At 55.8% G+C, this 20,014-nt stretch overlaps 6 protein-coding genes across 6 annotated transcripts; 3 read left to right on the forward strand and 3 right to left on the reverse strand.

Annotated features, from left to right (window-relative positions):
• Positions 1-1,866: 1,866 nt before the first annotated feature.
• On the reverse strand, positions 1,867-2,927 carry VDAG_08593 (ras-2; the record flags this gene model as incomplete). The annotated part of the gene is made up of 2 exons (XM_009652902.1): positions 2,601-2,927; positions 1,867-2,475 (listed from the first exon to the last, which is right to left on the reverse strand). The coding sequence occupies exons 1-2, from the start codon at positions 2,703-2,705 to the stop codon at positions 1,867-1,869; spliced, it is 714 nt and encodes a 237-aa protein (XP_009651197.1). The 5' UTR covers positions 2,706-2,927.
• Positions 2,928-4,122: 1,195 nt separating this feature from the next.
• On the forward strand, positions 4,123-4,644 carry VDAG_08594 (uncharacterized protein). Its single transcript, XM_009652903.1, has 2 exons — positions 4,123-4,208; positions 4,270-4,644. Exon 2 carries the CDS (start codon positions 4,458-4,460, stop codon positions 4,620-4,622), a length of 165 nt encoding a protein of 54 aa, XP_009651198.1. The 5' UTR covers positions 4,123-4,208; positions 4,270-4,457; the 3' UTR covers positions 4,623-4,644.
• Positions 4,645-6,996: 2,352 nt separating this feature from the next.
• Positions 6,997-7,809, reverse strand: VDAG_08595 (haloacid dehalogenase; the record flags this gene model as incomplete). Its single annotated transcript, XM_009652904.1, has 1 exon — positions 6,997-7,809. One exon carries the CDS (start codon positions 7,807-7,809, stop codon positions 6,997-6,999), a length of 813 nt encoding a protein of 270 aa, XP_009651199.1.
• Positions 7,810-9,469: 1,660 nt separating this feature from the next.
• Positions 9,470-9,996, forward strand: VDAG_08596 (uncharacterized protein; the record flags this gene model as incomplete). Its single annotated transcript, XM_009652905.1, has 2 exons — positions 9,470-9,535; positions 9,745-9,996. The coding sequence occupies 2 exons, from the start codon at positions 9,470-9,472 to the stop codon at positions 9,994-9,996; spliced, it is 318 nt and encodes a 105-aa protein (XP_009651200.1).
• A 2,406-nt stretch (positions 9,997-12,402) lies between these two features.
• VDAG_08597 (uncharacterized protein) lies at positions 12,403-13,180 on the reverse strand (the record flags this gene model as incomplete). The annotated part of the gene is made up of 2 exons (XM_009652906.1): positions 12,403-12,889; positions 13,074-13,180. The coding sequence occupies 2 exons, from the start codon at positions 13,178-13,180 to the stop codon at positions 12,403-12,405; spliced, it is 594 nt and encodes a 197-aa protein (XP_009651201.1).
• Positions 13,181-15,799: 2,619 nt separating this feature from the next.
• Positions 15,800-19,966, forward strand: VDAG_08598 (uncharacterized protein; the record flags this gene model as incomplete). Its single annotated transcript, XM_009652907.1, has 3 exons — positions 15,800-18,953; positions 19,009-19,893; positions 19,947-19,966. The coding sequence occupies 3 exons, from the start codon at positions 15,800-15,802 to the stop codon at positions 19,964-19,966; spliced, it is 4,059 nt and encodes a 1,352-aa protein (XP_009651202.1).
• Positions 19,967-20,014: the final 48 nt, after the last annotated feature.

Below are 20,014 nucleotides of genomic sequence, written 5' to 3' on the forward strand. Positions count from 1 at the left end.
GTTTTTTCCCCCCCCCCCCCCCCCCCCCCCCCTTCCCCGAGCCGCACCTCGTGCCACGCGAGGCGCCGGAGACCATTGCTGTTTTCAATGTCAAGCTCGACATGAGATGGTTTAGACTTCGTTGTTCCTCTGGGCCTAAAACTCGTGTTTGCACCCCCCCAGTCCTCCCTTGATGCGCGGCTGCCAGCCTCAACGGGTCCGTACGGCGGTCGCACCATCTCGCTGGTCGCCAACCAGGGAGAAGGACCAAAGCCTAGGGAAAGCCATTGACCCTGGCCTAAACCGTCGACGGGTGCGCTCACGCTCGGTACTTGTACATTCCAATCCCACGGCAAGCTTGGTAGAGGAGGAGGAGGAGGAGGAGTGGCAGCCGTTGGCGGAAAAGCAAAATGGAGCAGCCGGAAAGCCAAGTAGCGTCAAGCACCGCCCCAGCCTCGATAGTGCCGAAAACCCTCTAATGCTTCCACCCTCCGCAAGTCCCAACCTCCTCCCCTCTACCATGTACCACGTCGCCGGCTGGAGGGAGGGGGCAAGGGGTGAGGGGCACACAAGGGCAGCCCTGATGTGAGGTTGCCCTGGTTGGCAGCTCGGAGCAATTGAGTCAGTTGACGGGGCACACAGCATACATGTATTCTTCAGTCCGCCCCTAGTCCCCCACCCCTTGCAGTATGGGATCTGTCGTCTGTGTTTCGGTTCCGAGCCACGCAGTTGTGATTCCGCACAGGCTGTGTGGTGCACGAGGCGTCAAATGAAAACCTGCCGCCGGGAGCATGCACCGGTGGTCAACGTTGTTAGGCAGAAAGCCCCGGCAAATCGTCCCGTTGACACATGTAGAGCCTGCCCAAGACTCTTGAGGCACCCCATCTTTTTGAATAACGAGCGATCGGCGCATCGGCACTATCCATCAAACTTGGACCTGCCTTTGTTCTCGGTCGAACGGTCGAGGGGTGTGAAGTCCGGGGTAAGACGGAGCGAGATGAGCGAGACAGCGACTAGATACCATGTAGATACTTGGGGAAGCAGCAGGTACTTGTTGAAACGTAGAATTGGAGACGGGCCATGCACGTAAGAGTGACCAGTGCCGGAAGACATAGTTAGATACACATCCCACCCTGGAAATGCTGATATATGACTCTCGCCCTTGTACGGCGTGGCTTGTGCCGCGGCGAGGTTGTTCCTGTTCCTGGCGGCGGAGATACGTTTCCCCCCATCTGGGTGAATCGATTGACGACCGCTACTTCCACCACTATCCTACTCCTTTTCCTTTCCCCTCTCTCGCGTCCCCCCTCCCTACCCGAAGAACCCTAGTCCTGCCCAGGCATCCAAGAAAAAAGTCTCCGAATTGAGATGTGGCATGGTTTGCGCAAGGATGTGTATGAGACAGGTCGGTAGCATGTGAGGTAGAATAGGATTTTATCGTTGGCGAACAGGTCTGTCAGCTTGCTTTAAAAAAATAAACCACGGACTCCGCGAACTCCGTCAGGTGGCGTCCACGTGTTGGAATGAAAGAATCAAACTCCCAAGCCGCCCAAGCCTTAAAATCAGAAACGCCACGGACATGACTCCTTTCTTGGTGTGTTTGTGTGTGTGCGCCATTCGCCGGTTGAAAAGCTACTCGATCTGGGGTGGCGATTCGACTGAAATCGACTCAGCTCGGCTGCAACTCGTCCTGTTTCTTTTCGAGTTGACATGCGTGGCCCAGTGCGAGTGGCAGAACAAATCTTTGCGGAGGATAAGAGGATTGGTTCTCGTGCGTCATGAAAATACCGGCCCTTTGGATGAAAGGCCGAACGCTCTATGGGGCATCATAAAATCGTGATGAATAAAATCGCATCGTGAGAATCGCACGTTCGAGGCATCAAGCCTTTATAGAATGACGCACTTGATCTTCTTCTTGTCGCCCTTTCCTCGGCTGCCGTCGTTCTTCTCCTTCGTGTTGTAGTCTTGTGAGCTGGAGTTGTGCGCGCGCGTCGAGCTGCGTCCGTTGGGCTGTGGTCGGGAAGCTGCCTGGCGCTGGCGGCGGAGGATTCTGACAACATCGTAAAAAGCTTTTTCGACATTGATACAATTCTTGGCGGAGGCCTCAACGAATTCGCAGCCCAGCTCGCGAGCCAGTGCATGTCCTTCTTGGGTGGACACCTCGCGCTCCGTGACCCTGTCGCTCTTGTTGCCAACGAGCATGATGGGTACAGGCGCTTGGGAGTGAACGGCCGATATGGGTGAACCAGGATAAGAGGGTGAAGAGGCGCAGGACTCCTTTACCCGCTGGATCTGGTGGTGGAACCTCTTGATGCGGGAGAAGGAGGATCGTGACGAAATGCTATAGACGAGAACGAAGCCTTCGCCGTCTCGGATCCATTGGTCTCGGAGGGCGGTATATTCTTCCTGGCCGGCAGTGTCGAGGACTTCGAGCATGCATGCTTGGGTGTCGATAACGACCTGCTTCCGGTAGGAATCCTCGATCGTGGGGTCATACTAGGCAGGAGCGAGGCGGGTCAGCGACGCACTGGTGGGGATTTGAGGAGGGGGCGAGGGCGAGGGTGAGGGAACGAGTCGGGGTTGGCGTCAGAGGACGAAAAAGAGAGGAATTGAGCGCTTACAGTTTCGACAAAATGCTGCAAGCAGAGCTGGATGGTCAGGGCCGTCTTGCCCACACCACCGTCTCCCAGGACCACCAGCTTGTAGAGGACCATTTTTCCCGCCATGATGGGCAGGAGGACAAAACCGAGTTGACCGGCGAGAGGGCCGAGTCAGTGGAGGGAGGGCGATGGGGTTTGCGGACGGCAACTCAAGGGCGAGGGGGCAAAGCAGCGCAGGTCAGGTTGTCTCGTCTCTTCTCTTGTCTGCGCCAGTCGATGAGAAGTATGGAGGCGAGCGACAGAGTTGGAGATGAGTCGCGATTGAGAGATTGTCGCAGAAGTGGTTTTTGTGGTGGAAGGGTAAAGACGGCGAACAGGTCGGCGAGCAGACGAGGTAGGTAAGGTAGATAGATAGGCTAGCAGGTCAGGTCTGGCAGGCGGCGGGGTGGTGCAAAAGGAGGATAGGTTGGAGCGTAGACTGGGGGGGGGGAAGCGAACGCTGAGTCTGGATGGAATTTGGAGCCCAAGACGTGGGACGGGACTCACTTGGAGACCAGGGACTGGGGCCCGGGGAGGGGGGGCTAGGTACCTAGGTAGGTAGGGGGTTAGGAACTAGGGACTTGGTGGACATGCAGAGGAGGAGGTGGACAGCACCGGACAGGCACTGGAAGTTGGAAGATGGGACAACCTAAGGCACAGCATGAGGCACCCTCAGCAAAGGGGCGGAGACGAGCTAAGGTACCTCACCTGGTACCTTACTGTGTTGGTAAGGTAGGGGTGGAGACGGTCTTGCTCGGGTCGAGGTACCTAGCGCTTTAGCTCTGGTACCGGTACCGGTACTGGGTCCTGAGCCCTCGAAGCCCGGCTGCGACTGGTTCCAGGCTGGTTGGTTGGTTGCAGTGGCTCTCCTTGATCCCTGGAGCTGAGCTCGGGCGGGTGAGGGACAGTAGTAACGGCAGATACTGAAGCAGGTAGGTGCCTGGGAAATGTGTGCGGTGGGATGGGCGATGGGCGATGGACGAGCCTGGCGAGATGGCCACGGCCTGCGTCTAGTGAAGCCTGGAAATGTGTAATCAATGCTCGGTTGCCAAGTTCCGAAGCCATGATCGAGGTCTATGAGCTTGATTTGTCGGGTCGTTTGTTCAATTCGGTGCTTTGCTTGATGCTTGGTTAGTGCCTGGTTCTTGGTGCTTGTTAGTCTGAACGTAGTGCTGGTGCGGAATGGACAGACCAGAGAGCCCCGCCTTGCGCAAAGGTGCATCTACCCTGTCAAGTTTGTGAGGATGGAACAGGAAGAGACCGGATCCATGGGTGGAGACCCCGGCGGGCAAGATGGGACGGAGGAGGGAGCAAAAAGGATGCTGCTGGCTGTGGACTGACAGCCCCCTTCCCGTGTGCAGTAAGGTACCGCCAAAAGCACCATTCGAGGAGAGGCAGGAAGCCACAGAGAGGAGAGTGGAGAGTAGCGACCCCCGCAACCCGGACCGACAGACTCTACCTGATCCTCACTCACCCTCACACCTACCTTCGTTCCTGTGATTCCAAAGCAGTTGGGGTGGAAGCCATAACTATGGTCCCTGCCTCCCGGCTTCGTTGATCCTGTATTAAAAAAAAATAAGAAAAAAAAAGGTTCTCCAGCCTCGGGCTGCGACTCTCAAATGAACATTGTATGTGCTCACTTCCAACCTAGGTACTTCACCTTGAGGTATTTGCTTGACCGATGACCTGCCTTGGGCGAATCATGACAATCGCCATCGAGATGTCCAAGCATATCGGGCAACGGCACTCGTGACAGGGACGGCAATATCGACGGCAACCACCAACGACAGGACATAAAGTGTGTCGGCTGCGCCTTCTTGCCCTCTCCAGAAGTGGCAAATGCGTTCGGCTTGCATGAATCACCCTTTCCCCCAGAAGTCATTTGAGTCGTTCACCGAACAGTCTCTGGTACAACAACAAGCAAAACTGCATTGCGCTTACGCTTGCGAGGGTTGGGAGATGTTCAAGGAACAGGCTGGCGCGGTAGGGAAGCAGTCCGGATGAATTTACGACCACCATCCATCCCATCTTCCAATCCTACCTCCACCATCCCTATTCATCCTTCTCGTTTCCATGCGATACAATTCCATGCCATGCGATGTTATGCCATGCCATGCCATGCCATGCACGCGACACGGTCGGCCAGGCAAGCAACCGCCGCGCATCGACAGACTATCCGCATCTCTTAGGGCTCCCCTCATGGCAGGTCCCTTGGCCCCTCTCCTTCTCCCCACAGACTTGTCGTCCACTGTACACACCCTCTCGCCCTCGACAAGCACCACCCCTACAGCCATCATCACTAATAAGCTCTTGGCATCAATGGCCGCCTCACGTCAACTTAAGAAGGCACGGATGCGGCCAAAACGACACTGGTCTATTGACAAACCACGAACATCACACAGCTGACGCAGCAATATGTGCATTCTTCTAGAGCCACATGACCTGGCCTCGCCCCTGGACCACGATTTCGGACCTGGTGTACGACCTGCAACCTGCCACTTCTCACGGCCTATGAGTCGCCCTCGACTCTTCCCCCTCCCGCTCAATTGGTCCTTCCCCTCCCTTGAGGAGGAAGTTGGAGGACACACGCATGCTTCTACGACCGACGTGCTTTTGCATGTGCTGTGCTGAGCATGGAGCCCGCCCGTGCATATGACATGACGACGCACGTCTGGCGCTTGCGCGAAAAGAGGGTGTGCAAGCGAATCAACCACACACTCAGAAAGTCCCTTTTTTTCTGCCATCTCCCTCAAGCTTTGAGTCTGCCAGGGTCACCTGTCAATGGACTGGACTTGCTTGGCCTGAGCCTGGGAGCGGCAACCGGCTTTCCCTGACCAAATTGACCACACTCAAAAGTCACATGCTGCCTAACAGCCCAATTGGCGTCATTGTGTCGCTTCCACTCCACCAGTCAACATTCTGGCGATGCTCAGTACTCGGACATGGTCAGTCCGTTTTTTTATTAAAGTCACCTTGTCGGCACTACTCGCCCAAAGAGCTACTGGTACGTCTACACCACTGATCTTCAAGGTACCAGGCGATCTGCGAACAGCTCATGACCCCAGTCTGTCTGGCTCGTCAGGCTTTACCCCAGACGCTGCCCACCCTGGGTTGACGCGGGGCATGGCCAACCACACGCCTATGGAGGGGCAACGGTGTTCAAGGGATCCTTTCCGAGACAATGCGGTTGCTTTTGCCACCCGTTCCTCACGCATGCCTGACCGTTGACTGCCCAGCAACCAAATGGATCGTGCCCCGCCTTGTGTTCTTTGTCTTCACAAACAGCACGGCAACATCGGAGGTATGGTAACTATTTTGAGGTTGACAACAGTTTCTCGTGCCTTGTCGGATTCATTTGATCGGCGGCTGACTTTGCAGGCTCTCTAGATGTCACGGGTCATAACGGATACTTCTTCTTCCCATTACTGATGCCACACATAGCTGTGTGCAAGCACATCGTTGCCTTGCCGGAGTACTACTCGGTGGTGCCAGTTGGTCTATATTTCGCTTGCTCTAGCCCGCCTTGGTTCGACATTCCAATAACATGTCGACTGTAAGTTCGAGACAGTGTCACTTTTTCAGCTTATCGCGCATGCCTTGCCCAGGCGGCCACGCCGTTGAACTTGTTCCTTGGTTGGCATATCTCTCCAGTCGTAAGCTCACCCTGAAGTACATATACATACTACCTCGTTTACCAGGCACGTTTCTTCCCTACTACTTTTGAACATTTAAGGCGGCGACGGACATTTGCTGCTTGGTGTCAGCTGTCTTTTCCAATTTCATGTGAAATGTCTCAAACCCATGTCTCTCCTAAGCTCCTCGGTCCAATATAATCGTTTTCGGAAGACAGCGGATATCAAGTCAGCAGGCCCTCTGCAGTTGCCATGGCCGACTCCAATGCCTCGGCTCTGGCCTGCCATCATGTCCTAGGTGTGTCTCTAGACCCAATCCCGGCTGGGGCATGCCACTCTTGGTTGACTACACCAGAACTCTTCTTTGAATGACTGTCTTGGCTTCTTGTACATTTATAAATCAGTCCACAACGCAATGCCTTTTCGGTCATCACGACTACTACAATGCGTAGTCGATTACAACACAATAACCCAATTAAGCAATGCCAAGATGGTGTTGTATGATGTTTCTCCGACATGTATTGTAACTTCTCAACCACACGAGATAGTTTAGCAATTGCCGTCCATCCCTTCGCCAAACCACAGCGTAAAGGGCAACTTTTGTCTTCTGCTGACTACGTGTCTCCAATCGCTGCTTCGCAAGGCGCGACACAATGTCTTTATCTGTTTGAAAGTGTGCTCGTACACCTCAGCGTTGAATTTGAACATTGTCATTAATGCATCATTTGCCTTTTAGCTGAGCAGACTCACTGCTCGACACCCAGTCTCCTCGCAAGCTCAACAAAGCCACCATCCTTCTCCCCAATCCAGATATCGACCCAGTCCTTGGCATTTCGATATCGATCTTCATCCTTCTTCCAAGCCTCTTCGCCCGGCCTCTCAACATAAACGGTCCTCAGGCCACACTTTCGTGCCCCTTCCAGGTCGTCGAGATGAGCGGCGACCATGGCAACATGCCCTGGCTCCGCCATCTCAAGGCTCTGGGCGGCTCCGAGGTACACCTTGGGATTGGGCTTATAGGCCTTGAAATCCTCTCCCGACAGCCGCCGCTGGAAGTTAAGACTTCCGAAGTCGTCCAGGTCCCGCAGCAGAGAGGCGTTCCCGTTCGACAGCATTGACGTGACGTACTGCCCGCCTAGCAGCCGCAAGCCCTTGGCGGCCTCATCCCATGGTCGTAGCCGGTGCCAGACCAGGCTCAGCTCTCTCACCTCGGCGTCCGAGTAGATTCCCCCGAGCTGCCACTCAGCCAGCAGATCGACCAGGGCATCATAGTGGTGCGTGTCGACGTCCTTCCACGGCGTCTCGCCCGGGACGAATTCCCGCACAAAGGTGCTGTACGTGTTACGCCACTGCTGCGCGAAACGGCCCCAGTCATCGCGCGTCAGGCGGCGGAGGGTAGCGGTGCGGTCGTCGTTGCCGTGTTCTCCGCTCTTGGAGGCGGCCCGGTTGGTGAGCTCGTCGGTTACGGAGGAGCGCCAGTCGACAGTGGTGCCAAAGACGTCAAAGGTCATAGCCTTGACCTGGGTTTTGATAAGCTCAGGGGAAGAAGAGGACGACATGATGGCGGTGCTCGAATGAATTGAACGATTCTCTCTCGAAGCCGGGGCAGAGGGTGATGTGTTTTTATGTACGAAGGTGGCTGCCATGAGCCTGTACTGACTAGATGATGACGTTGTCGGACGGGCGGAGGAGTGCAGGTGAAGGGCTCCCCACCCTGACCGGCGCCGCTGCCTCGGCTCGGGAACGGTTAGGCCGGCGACTTTGAGCCAAGGCCGGCCTGGCATGGGATTTGCATTCCCGGCCTGGGTGCAATAACTTCTAGGTTGCCCGTGAAGCCTGCGAATTTCGAGTCATTCTTGTTTCAAGGCCTCGGTCGTCCTGTTAGTCTGTTGCAACAACGATCTGCCAGTAGGCCTACCTCGCGTCGGGTTGTTGCCTGACTCTGTTAGCCCAAATCCAGGAAGTGACATGCCTTGTGGCCCCATTCGTAACCAAGCATGCATACATCTTGCTTCGGGTAGTGTTGTTCCCCTCTGAGGATGCTTCCGAGATGACTCAAACAACAACCAGGGGTGAATCGCCATCAGCTCGGTATCATAGACAGCCATGATTACGAGCCATCCTCCAGGCTGCCTTCGCTTGGAGCCTCTAATATGAAGCAAACAGCAGTGCCCAGTTGCAGAGGTCAGAGAAGAAGCCGTAGGCTGTCAGGACTCCGTTCGAGGAGTGACAGGTCGCCTGAAGTTGCAATAGCAGCGCGGCCCCCTTGCGACCAGGGCGTCACGCCGACTGTTGTGCGTCGAGGCGGCAGGATGACTAGATTGGCTCGTTTCCTCCCTCCGATCTAGAGCCGTTGCCTGAAATCGCTCAGGAACGGATGCGATGTGCTTGATACCATCGTCCCGCATGTGCACGTGCTCGCAATTTCGCATATTTGTGACGCCAAGGATGCATCACCTGTCACCTCCGAAAGTTCGGAGTATCGACGCACATCCATCTCCTCAGCCAGACGGGCCTTTATATGCGTCGGATATTGGCTGATGGGTCTGACTCGACCTTTCAGTTCTGTGACGGCTGTAGACATCGGAGGACTTGTCCAACAAATTTCCAGGTCACATGACAAAACGACGGCTACTTCTCACGTATGTCTTTGCCGAGGGAGACTTTCGCCAATGACCTGGTTCAGCATTTGAAGTCTCCCACACTCTGCATATTTGCCATGTTCCTGAAGATTTCTTCACGTGTCTCCTGATGTCTACTGACCAAGATCCATATCAACACAATGCGTCTGTCGGAGGCAACCACGAGATGGTAGCCTTCTCCGCAGTGATTGCTATCTGCGGGTAAATGATCTGGATTAACACTAATTGACGGGTGAAGCTCGTGGGAATAAGACGGCAGGATGCATCTCGCTAGTCCTGGGTGGGAGATCAAGATTGAAGCTGTGCCGGGCTAAAGAGATGACGAAACTGATCAAGTGTGTAGATGCTTAGCCGAATGAACCTGCCCACTGCGAATGCCACTTGACAAACTCTGAGTGTCAGCATGAATATCCACGAGCGATATCGACGATGTCAAATGCAAAATGTATGTAGTTAGGAAATCGCCGGGATCCCACCCATGACTACCTGCTCACCCGATATCCCGTTCGAGAGACAATATATCATGCCGGGGAAACTGTGGCTGGTACATAATCGACTGAGCGAGATTCATGTCATCATGACAACAGTCCTTCAACGTCGCATTTCCAATATCAACTACGAGTTGCCCCGTATCAAGAACTCGGTAACTGAACAAGCGTAGTCGCACCAGCAGCAAGGTTGACTGCCATTGACATCACCTTGTGACGAATGATCGTTTTGTTGGGTGGGAGGGTTTGAACCGCCACGATGGTTCAACAGTCCAGGCGATGATTCTCTATACTATACCGGCGGTGACAAGCAGTCACAGCTCACCATTCTACCAATCCCATGCATGGCTGATAATCCTGCCAGTCTTCCCCGTTCCTTTGCCGTCGTGATGCTGATTTCGGTCTCACCGGGCTCGGACTACGCTCCATTCAACGGCCAAGGCCTGCTATGACTGGGCATCTGCCTACAACAGCAGGGACAATTGATCGCAAGGAAGTTCCTCCGGCAATCAAAGTTATGAAATCATCCTGGCTCAGCCCCGAGGCCTCCATACCGGTCCCAAGGACGTCAGTGCCACGGCGGAGGCATCGAGGCATCGATATCAACCCCGGGTGACTGTTAGAGGAGTGGTGATACCCACCAGACGGGCACGTATGAGCATATGATGGGGCTCTGTTGGATACTCACTTTAAGGAAAACAGCTATGGAGTATTGCCAGCAAGTTTAGGGCTGTATAGTGTGAGAAAGTTGATGAGTGTTGGTTGAGTGTGCCCATGGTAAGCGGAGACGACAAGTATCTCGATGAGATACGTAACTGAGAACTCCACCACAATTTCGTGCGTTTAAGGCTAGCATTTGTTATTTGACCAGGAATCATGCCAAGGACCCGGAAATGACGTGCTTGTTATCGACCACGCCTTTCTTGCACGATGAGGACGCTCGAAGAAAGCGGGTGGTTTTTTGACCACCGACCTCATGTCGCACGCGGTGGGCGACTGCGAATCCTGCGCGAGGCTTAACCTTCACAAGGCCGGAACCGCATAGTAGCGGGGAGACGTCTGGCGTGCATTGGAACCAACAGATATATGCGGACCGTTGAAAACACAGAAAACACGCAATATTAACCCCCTACATGTTCAAAAACTTCTTGTAAAGCCTTCGCAAACGCTTGTCGCAGGCAACCTTATCTCAGGGTACCGGCGCGACCATCCGACAACTCACAATCCGATCAAGGCTCTGCGATGGACGTGGCCAACCGCCTGTGGCTCGTAGCAAGAAGGACGAGGCTAGTCTTGCGGGCCATTCTCCAAGACTCGGCCAAGAAAGAGACCCAAAGTGCGCTGAGCGCCACACTCAGCTCAGCATTGGCTGCTTGGCGCGATTAATATGGCAAGGGATTTCCGAGGTCATGCAATGCAGACCGAATGTGACCATCACAGTGACAGCAGATAAGAAATAAAAGTGAAAAAGGAAACTGGGATGCGGAATGAGGGGAAGCTCTTGATACGGAACCGTCGACCGAGTCGAGACCCAAAATTCGAGGTCCAGACAAAAAGCCCCTTACAGGGCAATGTGGCTCGAAGCTGGCGCGACAGAATGCAGTCTTGAATGCATGTTGGTAGTGGCACTCCTCTCGTTTGAAACCCTGCCCCAATGCTCGAGACGAAAATGCCCATGGTGAGGCTAGGCATGGCCACATAGCCCTCATGATGTAAAGGCTCAAACCATGGCCTCGGATTGTTTTAACAGCCGATAAGGCAAGCAGCCACTGGCTTGGCGATGCGCGATTGCTACTGGGTGGAAAAAACCTCAGAGCTTTGCGGCGTAGGCGGACTGGGAGTCGAAGTCCAGGTTCCCCTGTTGTGGACATTGGGATCGGGGAAACCATCGTGCAAAAGGGCTGGAAATATACTTTGCAGGGAAAGCCGCGATAGACTGGTGCCGACGGCGTGGTATTCCTGACAGCGTTTAGTTCACACGGGAGAATGGATCTTCGCCCGCCGGTTTCGAATAAACGAGCAGGTCCAGCTCAGCGGTACTGTGTTGCGAATGATGGCTCGTTGGAGGCTTTGCTCGCATGGACAACCTTGCACAACCGGGGAAGCTGTCTGCTGCGAGCCGAGCTTGACCGATACCTAGTTGGTGGTGCTACATTAGGGGAGTAATCGAATCTGGGGACACCGGCAAGCACGGCTGCAGAACGCGGCACAGGGTGCAGACAGGCGAGCAACCAACATATGACATGCGTACATGTAGTGCGATCCGGACTGCGAATTCTGACGGGCGCGTCACGCGAGCCGGCTTCCCCATCTCTTGCCAGCTTGTCTCGGGAGAACGTGGTCGATATCGTGTTCTACCCAAGATGGTGACGCTCAATGTGGCTCGAGAACACTAGGGCAAGTGTGACAGGCCTGGGGCTGTGATCAATACATGGCTGATGACCAGGTTCTGATGTGACTGTGATACGGTGATGACTTGTGGCCCAACAGGAAGACGTGCCGGCTGTTGGTCCACTGGAGTTCGGCCGCAACAGCGCGGCCTGGGACAATGGAAGTCGCAATTTCCCTGCCGACGCCGATCGCCAGTTTGTCCAAGTGATGTCTGGGGGGATCAACATGACGAGGCCGCAGTTGGTCAGGGGCTGACATGGTCCTCTCTTGCTGTTGGTTCTTTCTGGCTGTCAGAGGCACGAGCCGTGTGCCTTTCCCGTCATTGGAACCGTTGGTCCAGGTGGCAGCTAGCATGAAACTGCGCCGCATGGCCGTTGTTATCGTACCCATCCAGGAAAAGTGCCTCTGCAGTGACAGGGCTGTCGCTGCTGTTCTGTGCACAACTCTGGTGCTGTAGTGCGTGGGGTGGTGAGTGGGCGACTGCGCATGCACATGTAGGTACCTAGGTAGGCTGTCGGTAGTTGACCTTGCTGAGCGAAGCACGCCGGCCACCGACTGTTTTCAAGGCCTCTGACCTACATGTAGGCACCTCAACAAATTGCCCTTGGAATTCCTGTCAATAACAGATGATTCAAATAAAGTTCTGCAGCGACGACGGCAAGTATCCGAGGAAGCACCCAAAAGCAAATATACTTCCACCGCACTCGGCTCGCATGGCGCCATACCCCAGAGTAGGCAAGCGGCAGGCGGCAGGCGGCAGACGGGTATCGACGGACGGACTCAAATTCATAAAGGGATTGTCATTGTGAGAGGGGTTGTGCCTTTGTCCCCAATGCCTAGCGGCGGGTTGAGCTTGAGCGCCGTTCACCGGGAGAGGAGGGAACGAGAGAAAACGACGCAGGAAACGCTGACCACTAGACCTGGATGTGGGTGATGGTGGGTGATGGTGGATGATGGTGGGTGTCCTTGATGGGGCGTCTTTTGCCGCCTGTTGGGCAGACCTCGCTCCGCCTTGAGGTGGGCAGTTGGGCAGGTGCCTCGCTGACCTCTGGGTTGTGGTTGCCGAATAGCGAGTAGTGGCTAGCGGGTAGGCAAGAGCTGCCTCTGCCTGCCCATGCCTCAAAGGATGCCCAGCAACAGCCACTCAAGCATATGGCTGGGGCAAAGATCTTCTCATCGGGCAAATCCAGGGGCGGATGGACCTGCTGCCTTTCTCCTCCCGACGTCCAACCGCTCTTGGGGGCAACAGCCACCCGTCCAGCCGTCTTGAGTCAGTTGCGCTAACCCCGTTTCAAGTTGGACCTTCTCTCCAAGAGGATTAGCCTGCCGATACCCTGGCGGGCTGTGGTGGAGCTGGAGCGCCTGGTGACCAATGCAGTCGCGATGCCGGACTCCACCTGTGCCGCCATGTTGGATTGGGCTGTTCATGACGAGTGGGGTCCAAAACGCGTGTATTCGTATGGTTGAGCTTTGCTTGAGCTTGAGCTCTGTTCCTTTCCGTCTTCGCTTGCTGCGCTCTTTCCGCCCTGTCACGTCCTTCTGATGCAACAACCTCGCCGGCTAGCCATTCTCGACTTGACTCTGCCTCCTCCTCCCCCCAAACCGCCTCTGTCTTGGGCGCAACGGAGAGGCCTGCTTGCTTGTCTACACTGTTTCGTCAGCTCCTTTCCTTGATGGTCTTCCATGTCGGCCACCCCCCCGCACGATTTTCTGTCTTCTTACGATGGCGGTACCTCGCTTCAGAGATCGCCCCATCGTCGTGCCGAGTTGAGCATCGAGTATCAAGCTTGAGCCGGGGTCCGAAGCACATGCCCAATGTGCCAATCCCTAGCTGCAGTAACGCGCTGCAAGCTTCTGCGGCCGCAATTTCCTCTCTCATTTCTCCCCTGGATGGAGCCGGGGGTCTCGGTGAACAAGCTCTGCATCGCATCCGCGTTTCCTTTCCCATCCCGTCGCACCTAATCGGCCAATTGTGCACTCAGATCCCATGCAGCCTGTGGAACGGGCTTGACGGGGTCCCTTTCGTTCATGGCAATGCTCGCCCATCGTGCTCACAGCCGGACAGGCCGTTGCGGACCAATTTGATTGGATACGAATACACAAGGATGCGAACTGGAATCCCCCCCTGGGATTTCGATTCGACTCGACTCGACTCGACTCACTGTCTGATTGATGGTCCGTCTTTTCTCAAGCCGGGCCCCTGGCCAGGGGAGATCAAGGACCAGTGGACCTGGCCAGCTTGACTCGTCGCCGTCCAGAAAGCTCGACGTTTCTGACTGCATTGGCCTCAACGAGAGCGAGAGCAGAGCAGACGCTGCTGCCTCTCTTTTCTTCACAACAATCAATCTCCTTCACATTGGATCAGCCTCAACCTCCGCACCACTCGCGTTCGAGCCGGGAACCCACCTCAGGCATCAGGGATTCCTCCACCATTTACCCCCTTGTGACCCTGCAGCTGTACTGTACATGTACATGTACGTGGTAGGACCGCAGCCCTGCTCGCCAGCTCGCCCAGTCTAAACCACAGTGGAGCATTCGTACATAACCAGTCCGGGGTCTCTTGTTCTTCGGGACCCAGGCTTGCCAGGTCCCTGTGCCATCCTGGCATCGAGTGCGCGGTACGCAGCAGTCCAGAGCACCATCAAGGAATAACTCTCGTCATTCTTCTCTTCCTTTCTCTTCTCCATCCTCGTGCTATCTGTTGCTCCTCATCCATTGAGCTCCGGAGAACCTGCTGTTCGCACCGCTGCTGTTCGCCTCGGTGCTTTTCATCGGACCGCCAACGAGCTTCCTTGCAGCTCTGCAGCTGGTTTACTCCGCGACAATCCAGCCAGCCCGCTTCGGGGAGATCAAAGACTCTACCGCCATTCCAGAACCCCATCTCTTGTCTTGGACGCAGCCTGGGGACCTTTACTTGCTTCTTCTTTAGCGTTGGCTTGCTTCTGGTGTTTCAACTCGCTGCCATCCAATTTACTACCGTCGGTACGTTCCCCTTGTCTCAGACGGCCTGTCGGCATCGCCAACCACCGCCGCGAAGCCTACGAGGAGGAGAGGGGGGGGGGGGGGGGGGGGGGAATCGAAGCTGACCGCAACTGCGCCGACCTAGGAATTTCACCATTTCGCAGCACAAGACTGCCTCGGACCTCACTCTTCATTCAAACTTACACACTCGACATCCCCACACGCTGCCTTTCTCACCTTTGTCCATTCTGTACCTCCCGGTGCGCCAGCAAGAACGCGCCCTGAAGAAATAAAAAAAAATCCGAAACGTCGACATTCCGTACGAGTGCTTCTTCAAGACGAGCTATGCTCGGCTAGCGTTGCTTCGAACTTCATCTATTCGCGTTGCTTTGGATGTCTATCAGTCTCGACGACTCTGGTTCTCGACTCCTCTCACGTTTCGGCTGTCGACGGCTTCAGCGTTTCAAGTTCGGTTTTCGCCCCTGATATCTGCACTCTGTAAGATCACCACGATCCCAGATCCTCGCTGCTTAGCATGACACCCTCGAATCATTAAGGCGCAAGGCCACCGTCGGCATCTTACGCTGACAAGAATCATAGTTAATCAGTGCGAAAATTGATCGCGTCTCCCGCTCGAGCGACCGAAAGGGGTCATTTATTCAAGAATTCATTCATTCGCTCCGCGTTTGATCTGTACAAGGTATGCTCCTGCCCCTGCATCTTCCCTGCCCGGCTCCCCGGGTGATTGACTGCCTTCTACGGTATTATACGCCTTGAATGGTTGCTAACAGCCAACTAAGCGTCAATGCATTGATCATTGTCGGCGCAGACACGGCCTCCAGTTCTCGTTCTGTTTTCTTGCCAACAGGGATCATCGACGCAAGGCCAAGTGCTTGGACCCCCCGCCGTTAGATTACACTGAGAACCCCCCGACCTCACACAACCGCACCGACAGCCGGCGCGCAAGTCGAATGCCTTCAGCCTAGTTGATTCGTGCGAAAGTCGATTCATGTTCACCGGATCACTCGCTCTTTATCGAGAGCGTCACCGTGAGAACGCCTAAGACCATGGCTGTCTGGGAGACGGAGGATGAGTCTAACGGCCCGACCTCCCACTCATTACCCACACCACAAGACACACCTTATAGAACACCGTCCAACGCTTCGAGGAGGTCACGACGGTCTATAACTCCTCCAGGGATGCAGACCTCTCCGCCCCTGCCGGCCGTTGACCGCGGTGGCAAGGCATCCAAGCGGTCATCAAAAGACGTTTCCAACGACGACACGATCAGCGTTCTCGATCCTCGACGATTCACCCCGACTCTCCATGCAAACCTGGTCGCCGAGATACTCAACTTGAGGAGGGATCAGGAAGATAAAATCAAACTGATCGAGAACCTTGAGGCTTCGTTGCATGCTACACGAGGGGAGCAGGAGGCACTACAGGAGACTGCCATTGTCACTGCAAAGGAAACCAGGTCCCTCAAACGCCAATTGGCTCTCCTTGAGGGTGGATCTTCGTCCGCTATTGGAGAGCTGGCTCGTGAGAGGGATGAAGCGGTTGAATCTGCAACGGAACTGAAGAAACGACTCGATGTGGCACAGCGAAAGATTCGAACGCAGGAAGATGACTCTCAGCGTGTTCATGACTTGTGGACGCGCGACAAGGACGCCTGGGATGAAGAGAAGCGAAAGTATGAGCGGAAAATCCACATTGCTGAGACCAGAATGAAAGTGGTTCTTGATGAGGTTGCCGCCTACCAGAACGCGCACACCAATGGACATGGCGCCGAGAGCGAGGCGGAGGAGACTGGTCGTGAGACCGATGCGGCGAGCATCCGCACAATGAGCATGACCAACAGCATTCGGTTCTCGACACAACAGAGTCCCGGGAAGACGAACATCGGCAACTGCCTCGCGGATGAGCTCAATCTTGACGGCGATGACGATTGGCACACAGATGATGGCGGTAGGGAGAGCGCGCTCTCGCATCACCGCCATACGCGCAACATGAGCCGCGACAGCGTTATGTCCAGAATGCACCGTCGCAACCAAAGCATTGAAAGCCTGAAGAGGCCAGGCAGCGTTGCGCGTGGCAAACTTTGGGTGAACCAGACCGTCTTGGAGGCCCTGGAAGATGGGATCCAAGAGGACGAAGAGGAAGCACCACCTGCGCCGAAGGCAGTCTACAAAGACACGGGAGTGCAGTTCTCCCCTCCTCCGTCTCCCACGCTCGAAGCATTCAAACCGGCGACGCCAGAACCCCTCACACAGGTCGAAAGACCTCCCGAAGGCGACAGCCAGCGTCACGCGGAGCTGGAAATCGAGGCGAATCAGAGACGGAAACGCGTTCAGCTCGCCAGACCACTAAGCATCGAACCACCGTACCGTCTTCAAGAATCGATGGTTTCGGCTGGATCGCAGACAGCAGAGGAGCCGTTGAGCCCGCCCAAGACGCCCAAATCCCCATTCCGGTCCATGACACCACCATCTCCGGAGATCGAGACTGTCCCCATGGTGTCAGCTTCGACACAGACCGAGAAGGAAGATGAGCCAGAGCCGCTGCAGAAGTTGCCGGAATTTGCCCCCTTGAGAGAGTTGTCGATTCCCAGCATCAGCGTCATCCCACCCACGAGTCGGCCGTCGACCCCGCGCGAGCCCAGACTGCCACTTTATAACAAGGATGCCGCTTGTCAAGTATCACTTCTATCGTCGCCTGTTGCTTCGAAATCCATCGGTGTTCAGACCGAAGAGATCCGAATCGACCAGCGCCTTGCTAGGCTTCCACTTCACCTGCATCCAGACACCATATCGTCGCGGCCGCCGTCTCCCAATCCAGCGGCTCTAGCGAATGCTGGCGATCCTTCATCGGTTCAATTCACGCCCGCACCCAACAATCTGCCGCCTAGAAACCCAAGACGTTTGACGAGTAGGCGCAGCATTGGTGAAGTGTCACCATCACCACCACTTCCCGCGCCTCCGATCTCGCCAACTTTCTCGGGGGGGCTCTCCAACGGCCCTGAAAACACGCACAATGACGCCTACCCGGGCAACAACGACGACGGGCCACTCTCGAGTCGAAAGGCGCCGATGCGCCGGCCCCATCGCATTAGCAGTCTCTTTGCAGGATTTGATGCCAACAGCTCCGATGAAGCGGACGACTTTGGCGATGGTGACCTGAGCGACCCTGAGTTCCAGACGGCTTTGTCACATCCTGGCCAGAGACCCAAGTCCAGTGTGGTAAAACCATCCAAGCGAAGGTCATCCGGAACGGCGACATCTCCAGAACATGATTCAATGAGGTATCATTCCGCGCCGAGAAGCTCCGCAAAGCCGCTCGGCACTGAAAGCTATAGCTATAGTCTGCAGGGCAAGGAGACTGTCAACAAGGACAGAGACCCTGGCCCGAGAACGTCGGTCCAGATGGGTGCTCAACGTAGCGTGGAGAAGTCCATTGCCGGACCAAGCAGCAAGCCGAACGGGATGCGCCGGGCTGCTCTCATCCAGAGTGGCATTGCAAGCCACCAAGGACGTTCTAGGAGTCCCAGCCTACCAGATCCTCAAGATCCCCCTTTCCCCATTCCAACGAGGGCGAGCTCTAGGCGGCCGCCATTCAGTGTTAGCGCGCCAAGCGATGGACAGCGAAGCCCAACACGAGGAGAGGGCGGTTGGCACAGGAGAGGAAGTAGCCGTACCCATTACCGTGCGAACAGTATCCGCAAAGTGCGTTCGGCTGCGGCTCTGCCACGCACCCAGCGTAACAGGCGACAAAGCCGCTCGCCACCGCCGTTCTCGGAGACGACAGAAGTTCCCGAAAGCCCTAGCCTGCCGCCGCTGCCGCACAATGATATTACCTCCATGAGCCATCGTGAGCCCAGTCGATCACGCTTCAGGTCGTCCCACCGGTCACAGCCATCGACAAACACAGCCCAGACAAGTCAAACGTATCAGACGAACCTGACAGACCTGAATTCGATCGGAGGCGGTTCGCCAACCACCGGCGTTGTAGATGCCATCGCTCAGACAATGGTCGGCGAATGGATGTTCAAGTACGTGAGGAGGCGAAAGTCATTTGGCGTACCAGAAACAAACGGCAAGGATGACAACAGCAACGACCGTCACAAGAGATGGGTTTGGCTGGCTCCATACGAGCGTGCCATCTTGTGGAGCAGCAAGCAGCCCAATTCTGGCAGCGCCTTGATGGGCAAGGCTGGCCGAAAGCGTAAGTAACTTCCAGCTTGACTTGATGTTGGTCATGCAGCTTACATTTTTTGCAGTGACGATTCAGTCTGTTCTCGACGTCAAGGACGACAACCCGACGCCCAAGGGCGGGGCGACACTTTTCAACCGGTCCATCTTGATTTTGACTCCGCAGAGGGCCCTCAAATTTACGGCCGTGTCGGCAGACCGTCATTACATCTGGCTGACAGCGCTGTCTTTCCTTGCTCACTCACAGCAAGCGGTACCCGAGATCATCACGGCCCCTCCGCCACCCAAGACAGTACTGCCAGACTTTGAGATGCCTCAGCCCAAACGGAAGACAGGCATCCGGGACTCGATTCGCTTGACCAAAAGTAAGGCGCCATCGTTCCGGCAGCCTCCCGTGCCCAGCATTCCCAGCATCCCCAGCAGCCTCCCGAGCGCACCGTCGTCGCAGGTCGGGGATGTCAGCAGCTCCAGGCAGACCGAGACGTTTCCGCCGTTGCCAATGAGCAGTCACCATCAGCGCGAGCAGTCGAGTGATGCGGCCGAACCGCCCTTCATTCCACGTTTCCACGAGCGAAGCAGCCAGGCTATGGTGCACGGTAGAAAGCGTAGCAACACGGGTGGCCATGTGCCACCGCCGCTATCGTTCCGCGGCTTCTCGGGCCCAGCAGCAGGCCACAGTTACACCGACAGCAACGCAGGCAACAGCGTTGGCACGGCAGGCTCGTCTGATATCTATCAGTCGCATCGATCACAGGCGTCAAGCGGGGGTCCCAGCTGGGGTCTCAGCACGGCAGGGTCGCAGCGAACGTCGGAGGCTTCCTCGCGGCCGAGCAACTTTTTCGATGCCATCGGCACAGTTCGCATGGAAGCTTTCATCAGCCCGCTGGCGTTCTCTGGTGGGTTCGATGGGGATCCGGATGAGAATGATGAGTTCCGCTACCGCGCAAGGCGGCGTAGCAAGGAGATGCGTCGCAGGTCGAGCCGGAGCAGGCATCGCGAACGCCAGAATTCGCGAAGCACGCGTAGTACGCCTGATTACTACGGCGGGAGTAAGACGGCGGGAGAAGAGGTGGG

Source organism: Verticillium dahliae, genomic scaffold, assembly GCF_000150675.1.
Source record: "Verticillium dahliae VdLs.17 supercont1.21 genomic scaffold, whole genome shotgun sequence".
Lineage (NCBI taxonomy): Eukaryota > Fungi > Ascomycota > Sordariomycetes > Glomerellales > Plectosphaerellaceae > Verticillium > Verticillium dahliae.

Bases quoted from the DNA above. Each gene is read 5' to 3' on its own strand.
- VDAG_08594 (XM_009652903.1), top strand. From the start codon at position 4,458: ATGCGTTCGGCTTGCATGAATCACCCTTTCCCCCAGAAGTCATTTGAG.